The sequence below is a fragment of the Rhinolophus sinicus genome, chromosome 7 (assembly GCF_057876585.1).
Source record: "Rhinolophus sinicus isolate RSI-liver-muscle chromosome 7, RSI-T2T, whole genome shotgun sequence".
NCBI classification, from domain to species: domain Eukaryota; kingdom Metazoa; phylum Chordata; class Mammalia; order Chiroptera; family Rhinolophidae; genus Rhinolophus; species Rhinolophus sinicus.
In genome coordinates, this window is record NC_142507.1 from 26059242 (window position 1) to 26082962 (window position 23721).

General features: G+C 35.7%; 1 protein-coding gene across 9 annotated transcripts in view; it reads right to left on the reverse strand.

Moving 5' to 3' along the window:
- SNTG1 (syntrophin gamma 1) overlaps positions 1-23721 on the reverse strand; it is an 817517-nt gene that overhangs the window by 223694 nt on the left and 570102 nt on the right. For all 9 annotated transcript variants that reach the window (XM_074318426.2, XM_074318425.2, XM_019712572.3 and 6 more), the window contains 3 exons: positions 21196-21253; positions 20321-20364; positions 20186-20227 (listed from right to left, as the gene is read on the reverse strand). In XM_074318426.2, the coding sequence (XP_074174527.1) occupies positions 20186-20227; positions 20321-20364; positions 21196-21253 (144 nt within the window). The remainder of the gene's footprint in view (positions 1-20185; positions 20228-20320; positions 20365-21195; positions 21254-23721) is intronic.

The window sequence follows — 23721 nt, forward strand, 5'->3', positions numbered from 1 at the left end:
TTGTCTTGATATAACTTAGCTACTTTTTCTCTTCATCTGTTGATGTGGGTGAAACAGACAGAACAGAGGGAATTCTCTCAACTCCTGATCAAGAATTTCTTTAACCCTAAGCTAACCATCACCTCACAGCACAGACAGAACAGCAAACATCATCTCATATCTCCCTGCTCGGGAGAATGAGACCAAAGGGGGAATTTACTCAACCCCTGATCACAGCACAGAAATCACCTCACATACAGGGACAGACAAAAGCTAATAGACAAAAGCTCACATCAACCAATGAAGGCAAATTTTCCTCAGCATTTACCCTACAAGAGTGTAAAAAAATCAAAATAAAGCATATTTTATATATTTTCTATCACTAGCATCTGATAATACCTTATGTTGTATGCTGTATATAATACTTTATAATGTATGTCTTCAAACTATTACTACTCTGTTTTGTGGATGCTGTCATCTTAAACTATAAACTCTAAAGGGAGAAACAGAGCCTCTAGTATGACTTTTTTTAATGCTATATGTACATTAGATATTCAATACTTGTTTATTAATAAAACTGATGGTAATTATGGTTTTGTGTCTCTGACACTATTTGAATTATATCACTTTGAAAACAATATGCATTTTCTCATTTTCACAATCTATAATTCTTTCAACTAAATATTTTATATTGTTAAATATAAGCTGATTTCTGCTGCAAAACTAAGAATATTTTACTAATCATTTTGAGACAATACAAAATATCCAATATCTGATCATCAAATATAATTTTGTAAAGAATATGAAACAATTTTGACTAAACCTTCAACATCAAGTTGGTGTGAAAGAAACACTTCAGAGACTCTAAATGCTTTTTTTGGATGATTCTAAATGTTTTTTGGATGTTTTATGTCAATATTTTCATGCCAAAAAAAATATATATCTCGTGTAATTATTTTAATGCTAACTAATAGTATGTTACCATTTCTTTTCTCAGATTTTTAATGATGCTGTATGTTAGGAACTTGTGAATTCGTGTGAGAAGCTCCCCTGATAAATAGTAAATAAATTTAAGTAAATCAAACATTATAGTTCTAACTAATGCAATGGATTTAGACATATCTCTGTCGTATATTTTAAGGTATATGTGGTATATAAAATTGAAAACAACACAAATAAATGAAGAAACAAAAAATTGATAGACACAGACAGTAGTTTAGTGGTTACAAGAAGGTAAGGGGGGTAATGAATGGTAGATAAGGGTAAAGGGGATCAAATATATGGTGATGGAAAGAGAACTGACTCTGGGTGGTGAGCACACAATGTGATACATATATAGATGATGTAATACAGAATTGTACCCCTGATATCTATGTGATTTTACTAACAATTGTCACCCCAATAAACTTAAAAAAACACACCCAGATATCTCAAGTCAGTGAACTGAAAGTGGCTACATCGATTCCAAAGGTGACTGCACTCACCTGATCTGGGACTGGCCCTGAAGTTAAATTTGTTCGTGTTGGAAAGATCTCAGAGAAGGAAAGGATGACAATATTTGTCAAAGCTACTGTAGGCTCCACACTCGGAGTGAGTATAAATGTGTGTGAGGTGAAAGTAGGAAGAAAGGGTAGAGAAAATGACTTACTGAAGAATGCTATATTGAAAGGTTTCTGATATTAACTCTTATGAGTTAAAAAAAAATTTTATTATATTCCAAAATATTTGACATGTAGTTTTAGCCAGAGGTGTTCTTCCCTGAGTTAGGTTAAGGTGTTACTGTTTTATGGTCTCCATAGATATAATTCATCTATTGTTATAACCTTACCTTCTCTAATTTATTATCCTAATCAACAAATATTTACTGAACTTCTACAATGAAAATTACAACAGCATTCATTAAGATACCAGGGAAACTTGAAATATAGACAAATATCTGTAATTGTCAGGGTCTAGTTGATAGAAACTACTACAGGCATTTTAAGCAGAGGGATTTAATCAGGGAATTTTAAGAAAATCTCAATGGAGGAATGAGACAATGTGTAGACTTAGCAGCAGCAGAAACCCACAACCACCCTGATATAAAGGACAATATAATGGGGCAATGTTGGATGGGCCCAAGAGACAAGGTGTTGCCAGACTCCAGATAGGGCTATCTGTGAAAACAGAGGAAAGGACTCTCCAGTGAGTTATAATGATGCCAGGATGTACAAATCTTATGCCATGTGAACCCAGCTTTTCTGCAGATGAGGGGTTAAATGAAACCTGGGGGACATATAGAAGGTGGGGGAAAGTTGGATGAGATAAAGGAAAGCAGCCAACAATTTCCCCCCAGTAGGGAAATCGATAGAGGACAGGAATTAAGAAATCCATTTCAAATGCTACAGGAGAGAAAGCATTTTTCCATTAACACACAACACACTACAGATTTGAAGCACAAAAAACACTATTGGACAGTAGGTCTGAGATGAGATTCACATTCAGGATAGAAAGCTGAATAATCAGGATAATCCCTCAATACTCAAGATCTATAAAATTCCGGGAAAAAACAAAAATCCAAGAACTTTAATCATATTCATATCTTCAGAAAAAAAGCTTACTATAATAAAATTATCCCAAAAATATTTAATCTAAATGGTATGTGCTCCAGAACTATGTATTGAGTTCTGGAATCAGACTTCAGTAGTTGAATTTCATAGCTACAATTTTCCAGCTGTATAGAGTCCAAAGAGTTTCTCAAGGAGAAGTTTTCAAAATGGTACTTGAAGACACAGATTTCTGTTAATTTATCTATAATCCCATGTGCTTTGTGGGAAAAGTAAAGGCATAATTTAAAACCATTTGTCCAAGGGCTAATATCTAAACCTTCCTTTCTTAAGTTGGTAAGAGAACTGTTATGGCAGTTTAATATAAAAATTGGTTATTATTTGGAAAGGGTAAAAAAAGAATAAGGAAGCAAGAGCTACAAGAGAGAAGGAAAACTATTTCTTAGACTAGTGGGGTAGTCTAGTTTGAAGTGGGGAGGTTATTTCAATATTTCATTCACTATATATTTATTCATCACTTGGATTTTGTCAATACACAACTCACTGAATAAATGAGAAACAATTCCCACCGCAAGGAGCTGACATGCCAGAAAAAGAGAGGAAAAAAATAAAAGTTAAAGAAAAAAAACAGTATAAGATCATGGTAAGTACCAGTCTATTCAGTTTTTTAAAATAAGCTTTTCTATATTAGAACAGTTTTAGATTTATAGAAAATTGAAATGATAGTACAGAGTGTTCCCATATACCTTATACTCAGTTTCCCTTATTAACATCTTACATTAATTTTGTAACTTTGTTATACGTAATGAACAAATATTGATACATTCTTATTAACTAAAGTCTATAATTCATTCAGATTTCCTTAGTTTCCCTTTAATGTCTTTCTTAGTTATAGGATCCCATCCAGAAAATCACATTATATTTAGTTGTCATGTCTCTTTAAGCTCCTCTTGGCTGTGACAGTTTCTCAGACTTCTCTTGTTTTTGATAACCTTAAGTTTTGAGGAGTACTTGTTAGATATTTTGTAGAATGTTTATGAATTGGGATTAGTCTGATGTTTTTTCTCATTATTAACCTGAGTTTATGTGATTTTGGAAGGACCACAGAAGTATGGTATCATTGTGCTTTTATCAAATCAAGGGCACATCTATCACCATAACTACTAGTGTTAGGCATGTTGATCTTGATCAACTGGCTGAGGTAGTGTTTGTCAAGTTTCTACACTCCCAAGTTACTCTTTCCCTCCTCTATGTAAAGCCCAAACTTATGAAGTGAAGAGTTATATTTCACCTCCATGAATGTGACCTATCTGCATAAATTATTTGATATTGTTCTGCACAGATTTGTCTATTGTTCTGTATTTAATTATTTATTCAATCATTTATTTATATCAGTGAGGTCTCATAGATATGTATTTATAAAGTGGATTATAATCCAATACTACTTTATTTATTTTGTTATTCAAATGGTTCCAGCTTTGGCCATTGGGAGCTCTTTCAATCAACTCCTTTGATCCTTTAACAAATGTCCATCAATGCTCTGTGTGTGTGGGGGGGATATAATAAAAATCACTGAAGTAGATGATGAATATAAAATTTAGGCTAGCGGTTATATCTGGAAGGCTATGATTACGATGGAGTATACAATGGGCATTTTGGATGGTAGACAAAATTGTATTTCTTAGTAGAGAAATGATTAAAAGTTTATTAGTCATAATAATTTGCTAAACTATATTTGTTTTGTATGGTTTACCATATTTGCTTTTTATTGTACTACAAAAATTTAAATACAATTAAATTTAAAACAGTAGAGTTTAAAATAACATTTAAATGGTACTAAATGACTTCTGCAAATGTATTTTCTTTTCATCCAACATTTCTATTGATAAATTATTTATAGACCATGAAATTCACCTATTTAAAGTATACAACACAGTGGTTTTTAGTATATATATATATATATATATATATATATATATATATATATATATATATAGAGAGAGAGAGAGAGAGAGAGAGAGAGAGAGAGAGAGAGAGACAGAGAGAGAGAGAGAGAGAGACAGAGACAGAGAGAGACAGAGAGAGGTGTAGTCATCACCACTATCTAATTTTAGAAAAAGTTTCGTCAGCCTAAAAAGAACTGCATCTTTTAACATTAACTTCTCATTACTCCCTCTCCCAGTCCTAGGCAACCATTAATTTACTTTCATCCCTATGGATTTGCCTTTCTGGATATTTCATTTAAATGAGCTCATACAATATGTGGTATTTTGTGACTAGCTTCTTTTACTTAGTTTATTTTCAACGTTCATCCATATTGTATCCTGTATAAGAATTTCATTCTGTTTTTGGTCCAATAGCATTCCATTATGTGAATATACCACATTTTGTTTATCCATTAATTTACTTTTTGACTGCTAAGAATTATACTGCTATGAACATTTGTGTACGAGTTTTTGTGTGGATATATGTCATTTCTCTTGGGTACTTACTGTAGAAAATCCAAGACAAAAATGAAATCCTGAAATAAGCCAGAGGATTGAGGAAACAACTTACTTATAGTGGAATACAAATTAGAATTACAGCTGATCTCTTATCAGAAAATATGAAAGCAAGGAGAGAGTGATGTGAAATATTTAGAGTGTTAAAAGAGAAAACCATCAAATTAGAATTCTATATCCTATGAAATTATTCTAGGTGGAGAAATAAAAATGTTATCAGATACACAACAACAGAGAATGCCTTAACAGAGCCCCATACTGAAAGAAATATTATAAGAATTTCTTTAGGGGTTAAGGAAATGATATGTCAGAAACTCAGACATAAGGAAAGCAAGAACTAAAGGAGTGAATAAAAGTAAAGTATTTTATTTCTCTTATTCTTAATTGATTGGAAATACAATGTTTAATTTAAAGTAGTAATAGTAACAATGTCTGAGGTCATTAAAAAGTATAGATAAGTTACATGAATGACAGCAATGTTGTGAATAAATTAGGAATATTCCATTATAAGGTAACTGAATTGTGCTTGAAGCAGTATTGGGCTACTTGAAAGTGCCTGCAGATTAATTAAAAGTCATTTGGAAACTCTAAGGTAAATACTAATTGTTTTTCATGTATAGTTCATACAAAAAGAAGAGATATAATGGACTCATACAAAAAGCTTAATTTAAACCAAGAAAGCAAAAAAAAGAATTGGGGTGAGTGGGTTGCGGGAGGTGGGGGGGTTACAAAAAACAAATGCAACAAATAGAAAAGAGTTATAAACATGTTGGACATTCATTCAGTTATTATCAATAATCAGTTTATATTTAAATGTTCCACATATATAAATTAAAACACAGAGATTGTCAAGGGGATATTGAAGACCCAACTACAAATTCTACAAAAAAAATAAATAAAATAATGTAAAGACATTCATAGGTTTAAGGTAAAGACATAGAGAAAAGGCATAGAAAAAAGAACTGACAAGTAAGTTTGCGAACTCATCCTAGAACGAGTGCTATATATCTCATTGCTGAATATCATTACAGTGACCTTCCAAGTACTCTCCTTGGGAAGCTATGAACTGATGCCAGTGCTTAGTCCACCCTTCAAAGCAGTGTTGGAACTCTTTCTGGAATGGCCATTAGAGCTGTCATCGTATTACCCTTGATGTCCTGAATGCCATCAAAATGTCTTCCTTTCAATATTTCCTTTATCTTTGGGTAAAGAAAGAAGTCATTGAGGGCCAGATCAGATGAGTAGGGAGGGTGTTCCAATACATTTATTTGTTTACTGGCTAAAAACTCCCTCAGAGACAGTGCTATGTAGCTGGTACATTGTCGTGATGCAAGAGCCATGAATTGTTGGCGAAAAGTTCAGGTCATCTAACCTTTTCACGGAGCCTTTTCAGCATTCCCAAATAGTAAACTTGGGTAACTGTTTGTCCATTTGGTACAAATTCGTAATAAATAATCCCTCTGATATCAAAAAGAATTAGCAACATCGTTGCAACAAGTTTGTGAACTTAGTTGTCTGACCTCATATACTGATATAAAACAACCTAGGAACAGACTATCAAAATATATAAGGCAAATGCTGATGAAACCAAAAGAAAAAAGAGACATATTGATTATTATATTTGTATACTTTAGCAGAACTTTCAAGAATTGATAATTCAACCAGGTAGCAATTTAGTAAAGATATATTTGAACTAAACAGTACTACCTTTCAAATTTATATAATAGACTGTTACTGAATACTCCATCCAAAGACAGCAAAATGTATATTCTTCCCAAGCTCATACGGAAAATTCACAAAGATAGACCAGATTCTAGGTCACTAAAAAACAAAGCTTAACAAATTTAAAAGAATAAAAATCATACAAACTATGTTCTCAGACAACAAGAAATTTAAAGTAGAAATCAGTAACAGAGATAGCTGGAAAATACCCCAAATGTTAGAAGATAAAACAATACCTTTCTATATAATGCATGAGTCAAAGAAAAACTCTGAAGAGAAATTTAAGAATATTTTGAACTAACTAAAAATAAAATGTAATTTTTCAAAATTTGTGGAATGCAGTGACAGCAATACTTGCAAAGAAATTTATACTATTAAATGCATATATTAATAAAAAAGATTAATTTGAAATCAATGATCTAAGGTTCCACTATAGGAAACTAGGAAAAATAAAGCAATCTAATCCTAAAGCATTAAGAGGAAAACAAATAATAAAAAATACAGAGGAAATAAAAGTAATGAAAAATAAACCAAAATGATAGAGAAATATCAATAAAACTAAACACATATTCTTCGAAATGATAAATAAAATTGATAAACCTCTAGCCAGACTAAGCAAGAAATAAAAGAAGAAGATAAAAATTACCAATATCACAAATAAAAGAGGGGTCATCCCTATAGATCCCACGGACATTTTTAAAAAGGTTCGTAATGCAATATTATGAACAACTCTGTGCCGACAATTTGGATAACTTGGATGATATGGATGAATTCTTTGAAAGACACAAAGATTATAACTCCCACAAAGACAAATAGATTTTATGAAATGGCCTATATATTTTAAAGAAATTTAATAGGTATAGATTACAATACTGCAAATTGGTTACAACATGTAACCAATAAAGATCACAATATTTTTTTTTTTTTAAATCACATAACCGTGAAAGATTCCCTGGTGTGTTCTATCACTTATTTAATGAAAAGATTATACGAAGTCTCCACAATCTTGTCTAGAATATAGAGGTAGAGGCATCACTTTGCAATACATTCTTTTTTTAAATTCCTAACTTTTTGTGTAATAAATTTATTGGGTGACATTGGCTAATAAAATTATATAGGTTACAAGTGTACAATTCTACAATACATCATCTATATTATTGCATTGTGTACTCACCACCTAGTGTAAATTCTCCTTCCATCACCATATATTTGGCCCCTTCACCTTCTTCTACCTCCCCCCACTCCCTTTACCCGCTGTCAACCAGTAAACTGTTGTCTGTGTCTATGAGTTTTTGCTTGTTTGTCTTGTTCCTTTGTTGCTTTCAGTTTTATATCCCACATATGAGTGAACTCATACGGTTCTCGACTTTCTCTGTTTGTGTAAATCATTCTTTGATCTAGCATTATCTTAGTACCAAAAATAATTTTAAAAAATTACAGAAAAAGGAAATTAAAACCGATATCTCATGAATAAAGATGCAATGATCTTCAAAAATTATTAGCATATCAAATCCAACAATGTATAAAAGGAATTATACACACCGCATCCAAACTGGGTTTACAGCAGGTAAGCAAGGATGATTCAATATTTTAAATTCAATCAGTGTAATCTACCACATCAAAAGGCTAAAGAACAGAGGATATATGGTCACATCAATTGATGCAAGACAAACATTTGAAAGAACCCAACATACATCTATGATTAAAACTCTCTGCAAACTGAGAATATAGGGGAAATTCTCAACTTGGTAAAGAACATCTACAAAAACCTAACTAACATCTTACTTAATGGTGAGAAAGTAGACTCCTTCCCACTGAGACAAAGAACAAAGCAAGGATGTACTTTCTCACAATGGCTATTCAAATTGTATCGGAAGTCCTGGCTAGTGCAATATGACAATAACAAAACGGAAATAAAAGATACATAGATTGGAAAGGAGGAAATAAAGTCATCTTTATTCACAGACGATATTATTATCTGTGTAGAAAATCCCAAAGAATCTACTAAAATCAACAATAACAATAGCAGACGATTCCTAGAACTAATAGAGATTTTTTTTTAATGGAGCAGGATAGATATTTACTATACAAAAATGAATTGATTTCCCATTTGCCAGCAATCACTAATTAAAATTTGAAGTTAAAAAAGTAATACCTTTTACTATAATACCTAAGAATTGAAATACTTAGGTTTAAATCTAACAAAATATGTGAGTATATAGCATATGTGCAAATCTAGAAAACTCTGAAGATAGAAAAAAGACAAAATAATCCATGCTCATGCATTTATAAAATTCAATATTGTTTAGCAGTTGATTCTCCCAAATTGATCAATCAATTTAATGAAACCACCATCAAAATCCTAAAATCTATTTTGCAGATATCTAAAAGTGATTCTAAAGTTTATATGGAAAAGAAAAATACTTAGAATAGCTAATAAAATACTGAGGAAGAAGAACAAAGTTAGAAGGCATACTCTTCCTGATTTCAAGACGTCCCATAAAGCTGCAATAATCATGTCAGTATGCTATTGGCAAAGCAACACACATACTGGTTAATAGAAGAGAATAAAAAGACCAGATATAGCTTCACACGAATGTAGTCAACTCATCAACAAAGGAGCAAGTATAATACAATGGGAATGAATAATCCTTTGACAAATGTGCTGGAGCAAACAGAAAGCTGTATGTCAAAAAGAAAATAATAATAATAATAATAATAACTTAGAAGCAGATTTTACAAAATTTCACAAAAATTAGCTCAAAATAATTCTTAGAAGTAAATGTATATTTCAACATTACAAAAATTCTAGGAGGAAACCAAGGAGATTATCCAATGAACTTGGGTTTGGTGATGAGTTTTTACATGCAACAAAAAAGGCAAAATTAATGAAAAAAAAAATTGATGCATTGGACTTTATTAAAATTAAAAACTTTTGTTCTGAAAAATACATTTTAAACAAAATTAAAAGGCAGCTCACCCACATATAGGGAGAAAATAATTTTAAAACATATATTTGATGTTGTATCAAATATATACAAAGAGCTATAAACATGGAACTTAGCAATCAACAAACAAACCAATTAAAATGGGTAAAATATATGAAAACATATATCATCAAAAAAATATGAGGGCAAATAATCATATGACAAAATGCCCAACATTGCTGTCATTAAGAAATTATAAATGAAAATAGCAATGAGATATGACTATACACCTCTTAACATGGTTAAATTCCAAAATCCTGACGATGCCAATTGCTGGGAGAGTATAGACTAATGGCAACTCTCCTTCATTACTGGTGGCTGTACAAAATGGTACAGATATTTTGGAAGAGTTTGGCAGTTTCTTACAAACTAAACATAGTCTTAACCATATATTCTAACAATCATCCTCCAAGGTTATACTCAATTGATTTGAAAACTTATGTCCGCACAAAAACCAGTCTGAAAATATTTATTGCATCTTTATTCATAATTGCAAGAATGATATTATTCAATAGATGAGTGGATAAACAAACTGCAGTGCAGTTGTTCAATATTCCATTGTCTGAGCAATGGAATATTATTCAGTGCTCAGAAAGAAATGAGCTGTCAAGCCACGATAAGCACTATCAAGCCACTAAAAAACACTTAAATGCGCATTGCTAAGTGAAAGAAGCCAATGTGACAATGCTACATTCTCTACGACTCTAATTATATGACAATCTGTTAAAGACAAACTTATACAGACCATGAAATGGTAATTTCCAGAAGACTGTGGTATGGGGAGGAATTGGGGAGGAAGAGATGAAGAGAAATGTTTAGGGCAGTGACACTGTTCTATATGATATTGTAATGGTGGTGTCGTGCGGGAGACCCTGCTCGCTGCGCCATGTGTCATGTGAGGTCTCCCGCACGACAAATGGCGCAGCGAGCAGGGTACGGTGCCGGCCACAACCTACCGAAGCATGGTGAAGCGGTTTGTGCGTGTGAGAGCGCAGCTTCGGAAGGCCCATGAGGAGCGACACCGGGAACAGGAGGTGCGGTCTGCCTGGGAGACTCAAGCCTCCAGCTGGCACATCACCCTCTTGGCCATGGACGGCATTGCCTTCATTTTATTGATCTGCTGCAGCCTTAAGCTCCGAGAGTTGTGGACATCTTACACAGAGGCCTCCACCCACTCAGACACCTGGCACAGTGAGCAAGAGTCCAACCAGGTAGGCATGGCGTCTGACTCTGGGCAGGAGGACATGTGGCCCCAACACAGTATATGGTGTTTGGTGGCCACTGTTCTCAGGAGTTGGATCCCCAATGAGAGGTGGGAGGACATGGACGGCTCTCCGGCCAGTGTGGAGAGGGCCCTGCAGGCTCTGGCTGAGCGGTTGCCGGAGGAGGAGAAGGCTACAGCCGGCCGCGTGGGCTGGATGTTCCTCAAGGCCTTGAGTCTCAGCACGGAAAATGGGCTTAATGAAGTGGCCCGGGTGCCGAACCAGGTGTCCCGGTTGGAAGCGCTGGAAGCCCGGGTCCACTTGTTAGAACAGGGCCCCAAGGTGGAGACTCTGAGGCAGAGGCAGAGGAAGCAAGTGGAGACAATGTAGCTCCCAACCCCCAAGCCCGGCCAATCTTGAAGCAAAGGGTAAAACGTGAGCAACCTTTGGGCCCCGGGGGCGTTGCTGCCGGCAACCCAGCTGTGACTGAGTTCACGACCTACACCCCATACACTCCCACTGAGCTGCAGGAGCTGGGGAGGCAGTACGGACAGCGCCCTGGAGAGCCAGTCTCGGCTTGGCTATTACGTTTATGGGATGAGGGAGCAGACAGCATTCTCTGCTCCCCAGGCGAGATGGAAAAGCTAGCCTTCGTGACAGTGCATCCGTCCCTGCGACAAAGGTTACAAAACTGCCATAGGTTGGCCAACAACCAAGGCAACCATTCTCTAATGGCGTGGCTCACTGCTGCGGTACGCACCGTATGGGAACAGGCTGCCGAGCTGCCAGACACTGTGAGTCAGTGGCAGTCATATACAGAACTTACGCAAATAATCCGTGAAATGGGTATGAGACATGCTATTTTTAACCTCAACATGCAGGGCCCAGATGACGAGCTTTTTACTGCCAGCATGAGAGATCTGGTTTTGGATACTGCACCTGCGAGTGCTTTTGGATCCTTGGTTGCTATTCTTACACCGTATGTAGGGCGGCGGATCCATGAAGTTACAACTGCCATGGCCACCCTAGGGGATGTAGAAAGCTGGAGGCGAAGGAAGTTAAAACAGGAGGTCCGCACAGCTGAGACCTGGAAGCCCAAACCAAAGGTAAAGGGGCGAGGTCGCGGGCCTCAGAGAGTAACACGCGCACAGATGTGGCGTGATCTCGTGGCAGCAGGGGTCGATAGGAAGAAAATAGACTGACAACCCAATGCACTCCTGCTTGAACTTAGGAAACAGTTGTGTCCGGAACAACAATTCCGGAGAAGCATAAAGGAGGAGTCTGGGAAAGTGCGACCCGTGTCCCTCCAGGACTTCATGCAGCCGCTTGAGGCTGAACCCTTGCAGCTTGATTAGGAGTGGGAACAGAGACCCCGCAGGCCGCCCGCACCACGCCCCGCATGACAAATGGCGGAGCGAGCAGGGTCTCCCGCATGACAGGTGGATACATGATACTATGCACCTGTCAGAACCCACAGAATTTGCAGCCAAAACTAAGTGAGACTTAATCTATGCAAAACTTTAAAAAAAATCATTTAGGAGGTTGGGGGATATCATAATGGAATGCAGAATGTGTCAGGAGAACCTACTTGTATTACAAATATTTGAAACAATTCCACTGAAGGGGTTGAGGTAGTGGTACTGACTTACGCAACTTCGGAAATGAATGAAATTTGTAAGACTGAAAGAAAAAAATGAACTGTACATAAATCTTTTACTTGGGGCCATCCCAGTGGCTCAGGTGATTGGAGTGCCGTGCTCCTAATGCCAAGGTCACCAGTTCGATTCCTACATGGGCCCGTGAACTGCGCCCTTTACAGCTGAGATTGTGAACAACGGTTCTCCCTAGAGCTGGGCTGCCATGGGCTGGGATGGGCTGTTGTGTGTTGTGTGCTGCCATAAGCAGCCGGTGAACAGTGTGAGCGGCCTACAGCCAGCAAGAGCTAGTAAGAGCTGCTGTGAGTGGCCAACGACAACCTGTGACCAACTGCCTCAGCCCCCGGGAGTGCAAGGCTCATAATACCAGCATGGATGGTCCAGGGAGCTGTGTCCTGCACAACTAGACTGAGAAACAACAGCTGCTTGAACTGGAGTTGCTGGGTGGAGTGGGGAGGGTGAGGCAGAGAAAGAGGAAAAAATTAAAAAAACACAAAAAAACCTTTTACTTAATAACCTTTTTCTCATTGGGGAATGGGTTAACAATTTTGATACTGCTATACATGTGTTTTGGATTTGAACAATTAACTAAATGGATGTCAGATGGTATAACTATCTGTTGGAGCGGGAGATTACAGATAAGAAGGAGGAGGCTGGAATGATTGATGTGATAATGGATAAAGTTGGAGACAGCCATATAAACTTAATATTTAGCCTGATATAAATATACATGGTTTCATACAGAAATGTGTATGACTAGATATGTATATATGAACAAGTGTATATACACACATTTCCTGTTCTATCAGCTGACAGGGCCTAGAAGACACTGCTACTCTAGTAGCATTGAGCACACCTAGCACCCAGATTTTAGTTTATAATATGTTCTCTAATAAAAGGAAATGGGATCTCTAAGAGAAAGAGCTGATTCTTGGACTGGCAGGAAATATATACAAGATGAGCCTGAAAATTCTTGTGGTGCTGGAAACCAAGGAAGAGCTTAAAAAAAAAAAAAAAAAAAAAAAAAATCAAGGGGAGTACATATTTCAAAGCAACACTGAAACCAACTGAAAGAGCTCCCGATAGCCAAAGCTGGAACCATGTGAGCAATAAAATAAATAAAATAGCATAGACTTTTAAACTGTTTAATTTATATGATGATTTCTTCCATCTCTCTATAAATATTTGAGTATTAAGTCCTTGTTTCCCCCTGAACCTTGTGTTGTCTCTCTTTCATTTTTTTTTTCTTTCTGTTTTAACCGTTACCTTTGATGTGCGTGATTTTATTCAAATACTGGTAATCCCACGGTATCAGCCAATATTTACAAGTGAGACATTAAAAAGCAAATTGATGTCTTTGGGTAGAGGATACATGGCTTATCCACCACTGAGCTCTGCTGCGGAGTTATTACTAGTGGGAACCCAGCCTGCAGAGCTCAAATGTATTGTTGCATAATTTGTGGTCTACTTCTCTTAAATCAGTTTCACTAAAGAAGAATCTTCTAACATCCTCTCTTAGTGAAAAACAAAAACAAAACAAAACAAACAAAAACCTGCTGCCTGTGTTCTGAGAGTTGAAAGAAGAGCAAAGGCCGAGAAACTTACTATTCAAAATATATCTCTTCCTTTATTTCAGTAGGAACTTCACCCACACCCTCTGACGTTACTGGGGCCAACTACTCAGACTCTAGTAGAATTCTAACTCAATCTCCTATTCTTTTTTTTTTTTTTTTCATTAAATTTATTGGGGTGACAATTGTTAGTAAAATTACATAGATTTCAGGTGTATAATTCTGTATTACATCATCTATAAATCCCATTGTGTGTTCATCACCCAGAGTCAGTTCTCCTTCCATCACCATATATTCGATCCCCCTTACCCTCATCTCCCACCCCCCACCCCCCGCCCCCCTTACCCTCTGGCAACCACTAAACTATTGTCTGTGTCTATGAGTTTCTGTTTCTCATTTGTTTGTCTTGTTCTTTTGTTGTTTTTGGTTTATATACCACATATCAGTGAAATCACATGGTTCTCTGCTTTTTCTGTCTGACTTGTTTCGCTCAGCATTACTCTCTCAAGATCCATCCATGTTGTCACAAATGTTCCTATATCATCTTTTCTTACTGCCGAATAGTATTCCATTGTGTATATATACCACAACTTCTTTATCCATTCATCTATCGAAGGACATTTTGGTTGTTTCCATGTCTTGGCCACCGTAAACAAGGCTGCAATGAACATTGGAGCACACGTGTCTTTATCTCTAAATGTTTTCAGATTTTTTGGGTAGATACCCAGGAGAGGGATTGCTGGGTCATATGGCAATTCTATTCGTAATTCTTTGAGGAACCTCCACACTGCCTTCCATAACGGCTGCACCAGTCTGCATTCCCACCAACAGTGTATGAGGGTTCCTTTTTCTCCACAGCCTCTCCAACATTTGTTACTATTTGTCTTGTTGATGATAGCCATTCTGACTGGGGTGAGGTGATATCTCATTGTGGTTTTGATTTGCATTTCTCTGATGATTAGTGATGTTGAGCATTTTTTCATATGTCTATTTGCCATTTGTATGTCCTCTTTGGAGAAATGTCTCTTCAAGTCCTCTGCCCATTTTTCAATTGGGTTGTTAGTTTTTTTGGTGTTGAGTTGCATAAGTTCCTTGTATATTCTGGATACTAGCCCCTTATCGGAGGCACTGTTTGCAAAAATCTTCTCCCATTCAGTTGGTGGCCTCTTTATTTTGACAATGGTTTCTTTTGCTGTGCAGAAGCTTTTAAGTTTCATATAGTCCCATTCGTTTATTTTAGCTTTTACTTCCATTGCCTTTGGAGTCAAGTTCATAAAATGCTCTTTGAACCCAAGGTCCATAAGTTTAGTACCTATGTTTTCTTCTATGCAGTTTATTGTGTCAGGTCTTATGCTTAAGTCTTTGATCCATTTTGAATTAATTTTGGTACATGGTGACAAATAGCAGTCCAGTTTCATTCTTTTGCACGTGGCTATCCAATTCTCCCAGCACCATTTATTGAAGAGGCTGTCTTTGCTCCATTGTATGTTTTTAGCTTCTTTGTCAAAAATTATCTGTCCATATTTATGTGGTTTTATTTCTGCGTTCTCAATTCTATTCCATTGGTCTATGTGTCTGTTTTTCTGCCAATACCATGCTGTTTTGATTATTGTAGCCCTGTAGTACAACCCAAAGTCAGGAAGTGTGATACCTCCATTATAGTTCTTTTTCCTTAAGATTGCTTTGGCTATTCGGGGTCTTTTGTGGTTCCAAACAAATCTGATGATTTTTTGTTCTATTTCTTTAAAATATGCCATTGGGATTTTGATGGGGATTGCATTGAATCTGTATATTGCTTTGGGTAATATGGCCATTTTAACTATGCTGATTTTTCCAATCCATGAGCACGGAATGTCTTTCCATTTCTTTGTGTCTTCTTCAATTTCTTTCAAAAATGTCTTATAGTTTTCAGCATATAGGTCTTTCACATCCTTGGTTAAGTTTATTCCTAGGTATTTTATTCTTTTTGCTGCAATTGCAAAAGGAATTGTTTTTTGTATTTCTTTTTCTGAGATTTCATTGTTAGTATATAGGAAGGCAATGGACTTTTGTGCGTTGATTTTGTAGCCGGAAACTTTACTGTATTCGTTGATTGTTTCTAATAGCTTTTTGGTGGAGTCTTTAGGGTTTTCTATATATAGCATCATGTCATCTGCAAAGAGTGATAATTTAACTTCTTCATTCCCAATTTGGATGCCTTTTATTTCTTTCTCTTGCCTGATTGCTCTGGCAAGGACTTCCAACACTATGTTGAAAAGCAGAGGTGATAGGGGACATCCCTGTCGTGTTCCTGAACGTAGAGCAAAGGGCTTCAGTTTTTCTCCATTAATTATGAGATTAGCAGAGGGCTTGTCATATATGGCCTTTATTATGTTAAGGTATTTTCCTTCTATACCCATTTTATTAAGTGTTTTAATCATAAATGGATGTTGTTCAATCTCCTATTCTTAGCTACAGGTTCTCAACTGTCCCTTTTAATATCCCAGCTAGCTCAGATTCCTATCTGAGTTCTGTAATGAATGTTTACTAGACATTAGCATTTGCTTCAGCTTTCCCAGACCTTCTAGGACAGTTACCATTGAAATGAAAATCTGCTTTCCAGTTTCAAAATATTTACCAACAACACAGTTTATTGTCATATAATAGAGTTTCAGGAGAGAAGAGAAGTAAAAACATCTAATTTAACTCCAAATCTCTGAATTAACTTGCTCAGGATTGAACGTTTACCACTTTGGAAGGTGGCTTACTTCGCCCAGGCAGCTATGACAAAATACCACAGACTGGGTAGTTTACATACATCGGAAATTTATTTCTTACAGTTCTGGAGGCTGGAAATTTAAGATCAGTATGCCAGAGTGTTTAGGTGAGGACAATTCTTCTATATTCACGTGAGGGAAGTGGCCAGGGAACTCTCTGGGGGGAACTTCTTTTATAAAAGCACTAATCCTGTTCAGGAGGGTGGAACCTAAGCACATACCAAAGGCCCCAGTTCCTAATACCATCATGTTGGCATTAGGGTTTCTACATACAAATTTGGGGGAGGCACAGGTTTTCAGACCACAGTAGAAGGCATTAGATTTGTCTTTTGATGGGTACTCCTGAAAGGATCAAATATGCTATCTCCTGTGCTATTTTGATAACCCAAACCAGGAACCCAAGGAAGTGTTCTGGGAGTTTGCTCGCATGTATATCATTGGTACTATTGATTAAAGGAATAATAATTTCTATAGGACAAGTCTGTAGCAGCTGCTTTAGGGATCCCAGGCATCATAGCATACATATACAGGATATATAAAGCATATATTAAAAATAAGCATACACATGTAGGATATCTTTCTGCCTCAAACTACTCCTTATCTGGGTGACCACAGATATAGGGATCTTTAACTAGATCTTGGGGGTTTTCTTTTTCTTTTTGGTTTCCAGATTTCTGATCCAGGGAATCATGTCTATTGTCCAGATGACCTTCAGTAGTAGCTTATAGCATCGTGAGATGTCTCACAACTACTACAGAACATACAACTCCAGAAGCTTCTTGGTAAGACTTCCAGTATTGCCCAGGTATAAATGTGAATTCTTTAAGGCTTCACACTAACACAGGACCATAATAACGTTTTCACAACTGGGAGGATACAAGCTATTTTCTCTTCATTAATGAGAACTACCCACCTTAAAAGGGAGAGATAAATGTACAACCCTTATCTCATTTATTTTTATACCCATCATAAAAAACATAGAATCTCAACCCTCACAGCCATCTATCCCCTGATATTTCTCAGTATGACCATATGCTCAGAAATCAGTCTTTCTGTTTACCCAATGCCTTATTCTCTCTCTCTCTCTCTCTCTCTCTCTCTCTCTCTCTCTCTCTCATCTCTCTCTATTACTTTCATTCTTTCCTTCTCTCTGTCTCTCTCTGTCTCTCTCTGTCTCTCTGTCTCTCTCTCTGTCTCTCTCTCTCTCCCCCCGTCCCCATCTCTCTCTAAGTGCCCAGAGTGGACAATAAAGAATACCCCTTCTACAAAAGCCAAACCTTACAACTGCAACATAAAGTAACAACTATATTGTTGAAGGCTTCCTAAGAGTTAAGTTGATCAGAGACAGATGCAGAATTTCCAACAATATCAATGAATGGTGTAGGTTAATAAAAGTTATATGCACATGCACAAACAACATATAGTCATGCCCACCCAATTTGTTTCTGACTTTAAAACTTTATGTGAATCATTGACCTGGAATAAACAATGTGGTAGATCAGCATACTGTTTTAAAAACAGCTACATCCTCTGAGCTTCTGTTGCTTTTTTTGTTCCCATGTAAGTCCATTCTTAAATATTTAATTAACATCCCAGTCCCATGGAGGTGCAGTAGGTCTATTTGTTTAGGTAATTAATAGTGAAGACAAAAGGATCTAATCACTGGTGGACAGTGAAAGATTGAAATTAAATAAGAATATCAGTACGTACATTTCAAAGCTGATGAAGGTAAACCTCTTAAAAAAATAAAAGTTTATTGTGAAGGACCACACATAATTTGCAATACAATTCTACATTCCTTTTCTTTGAAACAGAATGAACATTATTAAGAAATGACATTATTAACAAGTTCCATTCTTTCATGCCACGCTAATGAGTTTAATCAAAGCTCCATCAGTTTGTCTAAGCATGCTGCCTGCCTCTGAAGGGAAAACTGCAAACATGATTCCATCTAACAGCATGTGGTTCTAAAGGAGAATGTACTTGTTTTTGCTCCCCGTATGAGTTTAAAATCACTTTGTATTTTTGGGAAAAAAAAAAGACTAACATTAAAATGTCTTTGCTTACATGGCAATATTTAAGATTCACACGAATCTGCAGAACAGAGTGCTCTGTGCTATGGTGTTCTCTCATTTGTCTAAAACACTGCTTTTCTCTCTACATATTCATTGGAAACTTAAGACTTACATACTTATATTTTACATAAAGTTCGTCACAGAATGGCAATAGGGTGGCCCAAGTAAGAAGACAAAGACAAGTGATGAATACAAGTGATTAACTATTCCAAGTGCTAATAATCAAGAACGCTCTCTAATATTAATTATTTGTAGAACTGTGGCTTTTTCACAGACACTCCAGGTTGCCTCTTTGAGGTTTAAAATATGTAAATATGTCAGAATAGGGTTTTCCAAATAGCTTTTAACAGAGGAGCAATGTATTAAAAGAAACAAATAAATAAGAGCTGTGAGAAGCAAAAGGCTTACAGTCTTTTTCATTTTGTTTGACCCTTGATATAAACATTTAAACATAATTTTTCCTCTACCCCTTCCCATGTGAACTGATGCAGAAATTCAGCAAAAGTTCTATAAATAGTATTTAATCAACCATGACAAACATTTCCCAAAGAATCTAACACTGTCCGATTCCCTTCTGTATCATTTTTATGTAATCGTACCATCCCAAACAGAAGCTCCTCAACCTTCCATTCTGCCTAGTACTAAACCACCTGTTTGCCTTGAGATTAAGGTCATTTAAATTCTCTCTCGCTCTCTCTCTCTCTCTCTCTGTCTCTTTCACACACACACACACACACACACACACACACACACACACACAATCTTTATATCATCTTCCAGTTGTTCCTGCTCCTGTATGATAATTTATGGGCATAAATTTTATTCTTTATAAATTCATAAACATTTGCAAAAATGTAGAGATGATTTCCATGTAGAGATATACTTAGTCGACATCGGTTGGTAGGGATTGATAGAAAAATTGGGAAAACATAGCAAACCCCCCACACCCAGGTATTTCTTTGAAATACATTTTATCCTGGGAAGTACTCGCTGATCTGTTTTTAATATGAAACAAACAAACAAACAACACAGCTACCAATTAAAAAATCAAGAAGTTCTTTGTAAATCTGATACCATAATGGACAAATGTCATATCTTTCTATTGAATAAAATGAATAGTTTTTAGCAATGTATTAAATCTTCATTTACATGTGGGGAAAAATCATATTAGGAAAAATAAAGAAAACTCACCACTTCTTCATGTCTGCATTTTCTCACATTAATTCCATTTATCTGCAATGAAAACAAAGCACAGTTTTATGTGGTATAATGTGAAATAACTTTATGTTTTGGTTACACATAAAGGAATAATGGTAAAATGCATACCTGCAGAATTGCATCCCCAATAAAGAGTAGTCCTGAAAGTTCCGCTATGAATGGAAGAGGACAATTGTTATGCATCAACTATTTTCTTCATACAGAGGAGTTTTTTAAATTAAATAATATCAAAACTGATAAACAGAAAAAATATAAATGCTTGATATGGATATCGTCTTAAAAGACCCACGAAGAATAGAAATGCAAAACAATTCTATGACTCAGCCCAAATATTAAAACACAAACTGAGATATTTCCATTTAGTTCTACCATTTTATATCTTACAGTTGCTTAAAAAAAAAGAAAAGAAAAAAGTGACTCTTCTGGAAGAATGATTAAATTTTCTCATGTGCTTATAATTTTAAGGTATTTATGAAAAAGTTTAGATCTAAACATTCAATCCATCAGTCATAGAATCACCTCCAACTTTCTTTTAAACATTAGATTGTCTTATAAATGTCAATCATTGATACAGTTACTTTACATCTTCATTGTTTTCCCTAGATACAATTTTATAGGGAGGGCTGAGTTAAATTTCATATGAGAACAGAAAATAATATACATTAAAATAGTTTACACTTGATGTGACTTGTTATCATCAGATATGTTCATTGTTTGTTTGTTTAATGAAACTAAAGTTATGCAGTCCCTTATTCATATAATCACATGCTCTGTTATCTTTCAGTTTTGCTCTTCCATGACAGAAGTCTTTCCCTAGAGTAATAAAGAGTCTAGACTCAGGAATCAGACTCATCCACTTAATGCCTGGTCATGGGGAAGCTGGAACTAGTCAATCACATATTTATGACTCATAATATCATCTTGTTCTTCAATAACAATGACTTACAAAGAATGGCTACTGTATAATTCTCTTAACCCATTACCTCTTTGTTCTTTGGAGATTTTTGAAATGACAACTGGAATGTTATGTTCTGCTCCTCCCTGAAAAGAAAACAAAAAACATATATGGTTCTTTTTAATCTGAAAAAATAAAAATGCAGCGTCTAGTTAGGAACTTGAGGCTATGAATAGTATATTAATGAAGATTAGATACAATTTAAATAAACTTGTGGAATTTTTTTACTAAGTAGATATTGTTCTCAAGAAACTTATCTACCTGTTCAGAATTTCACTATAACATCCAATAATTAATAATAGATGGCTTTGAAAGTTTTCATTTTCCTAATAAAAAATGATAATGAGTTAAATGGGTATTTTCTTCAATGTGGAACAGAGATGTCCATTATAGAAATTCTTATTTAGGGCTCCAAATACTTGATAATCATGTGTTTCCACTATATGCCTAAGTTGTTCTATGCAGGTGACCAAGCACAGCCCCTTTGCATGCTAAGTGACTAAAGAGACCTCTATCTGAACAAATCGATGAAATCAGAGTGTGCATATGCATGGTGTGGAAGGGATAGTCTGCATTTTTTAAATTAGCATTATATTCCTTTTCATGTGGAAACACATACTAAACAATTAATAGAGTAAAATAAAATGGCAAGAATACTGTAGCACTGCTTTGTCTAATTAACAAAATGAGATATGAAAATCAAAACAAAAATAAGTTAGCTGAATTTATGTATAATGAAATAAAATAAATCCCTGAAATAACTACACAAAAATTGTTTCTATATTACAGAGTTGAGACAGTTGAAAGCAATAATCGAAAAGTCAATTTGTGCATTAAAGAATAAAACGTCATGTGGAAAAGAAGTATAGCACTTTTAACATACGGTTGAAAAGGTGATATAATTCCACTGGAGTTTATCTTCAGAATAAATAAACTTTCTAAGCCTCTTTTTGGTAAGGACAATAAATTATTTTACAATAGACATCTATCCTCCATGAATGTCTATTTTTAACACTGAATTACCAAAATACTTAAATAGCAGATAAGCAGTAGTTGTTGAGAAAAGTGGTGATATTCGACTTTTGCTTGGAAAGTAGTTCTTTCTACTTCTGGAATATTAAGAAGAGACATGAAAAATAAAATATTGAAAACTGTCTTACTCAAGTTGAAATTGAAACCCACTACTCAATTAACCTTTTCTATTTCCCACCAACCCAATATTCCTCCACCCACCCTCACTAATTCAGTGAAGAAAGTCTCTGGCATAAGCTGCTTTGGCTTCTAACTTTGCTTTTGCCTTTTAGTCTGTATGTCCTTAATGAGCACTGTCTAAGATAATCTCTCATCTGATCAAAAGGATAGTGATTTTTGACTGATAGTGTGGTGGAACTGAGTGCTTATTTAGCACACAGTAAAAACTAAAATAAATAAAATGTAGCTATTATTGTAATGTAGTCTATTAAGATTTATGAGTAAAATTGTATGACATTAAATAGTAAAAATGTTAGTATTAATCTATTCCAAGTCTCTTAATATTTACTAGTTAGGATTCCAAATTCACAATCCCCTACATTCTGTTCTATTCTTTTCCATCATACTTACCAGTTTCTAATCTATTTTCTTTATTCATTTCTTACATTTATTATTTGTTTTCTTTCTCCTTCCTCCATCCCTAACTAGAATGCAAGTTCCATGAAGGCATTGAATTTTTCGGCAATCTGTTGTGTCCATTGATGTAACCGTAGTGCGTGGGATAATGTTTTTACTTTTTATCTTTGAAATGTTTGTGGAATAACTGAGTGAATGAATAAATGAAGTCTAAGGCTTTGCCAGCTTAAAATTGTTTGAATCTTCAAATGCATTGAGGAATGATTTTTAGTAGAAGATAATGTAACCACACATGAACTTCATTCCTTTAGCATGCGTTCTGCTTTAATCCACGCTTGCTTTGTTTAGCTGATAGAACTACATACCTCTCTTGCATTCTTTCCCTCAGATCCTCCTACTTGTGCGTATACTCTATGTCCATTCCTTTTAATCAGTAAGTCCTTAGGACATTAGATTCTGGTCAGCATCAAACTCACTCAAGAATAAAGCTTCAAGTTTATCAACCATGACCAAGATACAATAACCAAACTTTGTACTAGAATAAGGTTTTAATAAAACAAAGACAACACCTTCGCTTCAGTTGTGTTTTAGCTCCAGACTCATGAAAAGAGACCGGCCCCACGGACCACATCCCCTTGGAACTGGACCGAATGCCAGGACTGACACCAGGACCTGAAGCTATGATCAATTGCTCCCTGCCTTAACCCCGACCAATCAGTAGAGCCGACGACCCCAAGTCCTACAGTAACCATGATTAATGATTTTTCCCTTATATAACCTAGCTGCATGAAGCCAAGAGGCAGCCAGGTTTTTGAGAGCACTAGCTCACCTGTGTCTCTGGGCTTGACACCAACTCCTTAACTTTTACTTTCTTTGCTGCAAACTCCTGCTTCTGTCTTTTTTAGCTTGGATGCACACAGGCAAATGGACCCTTTGCGTCTATGAT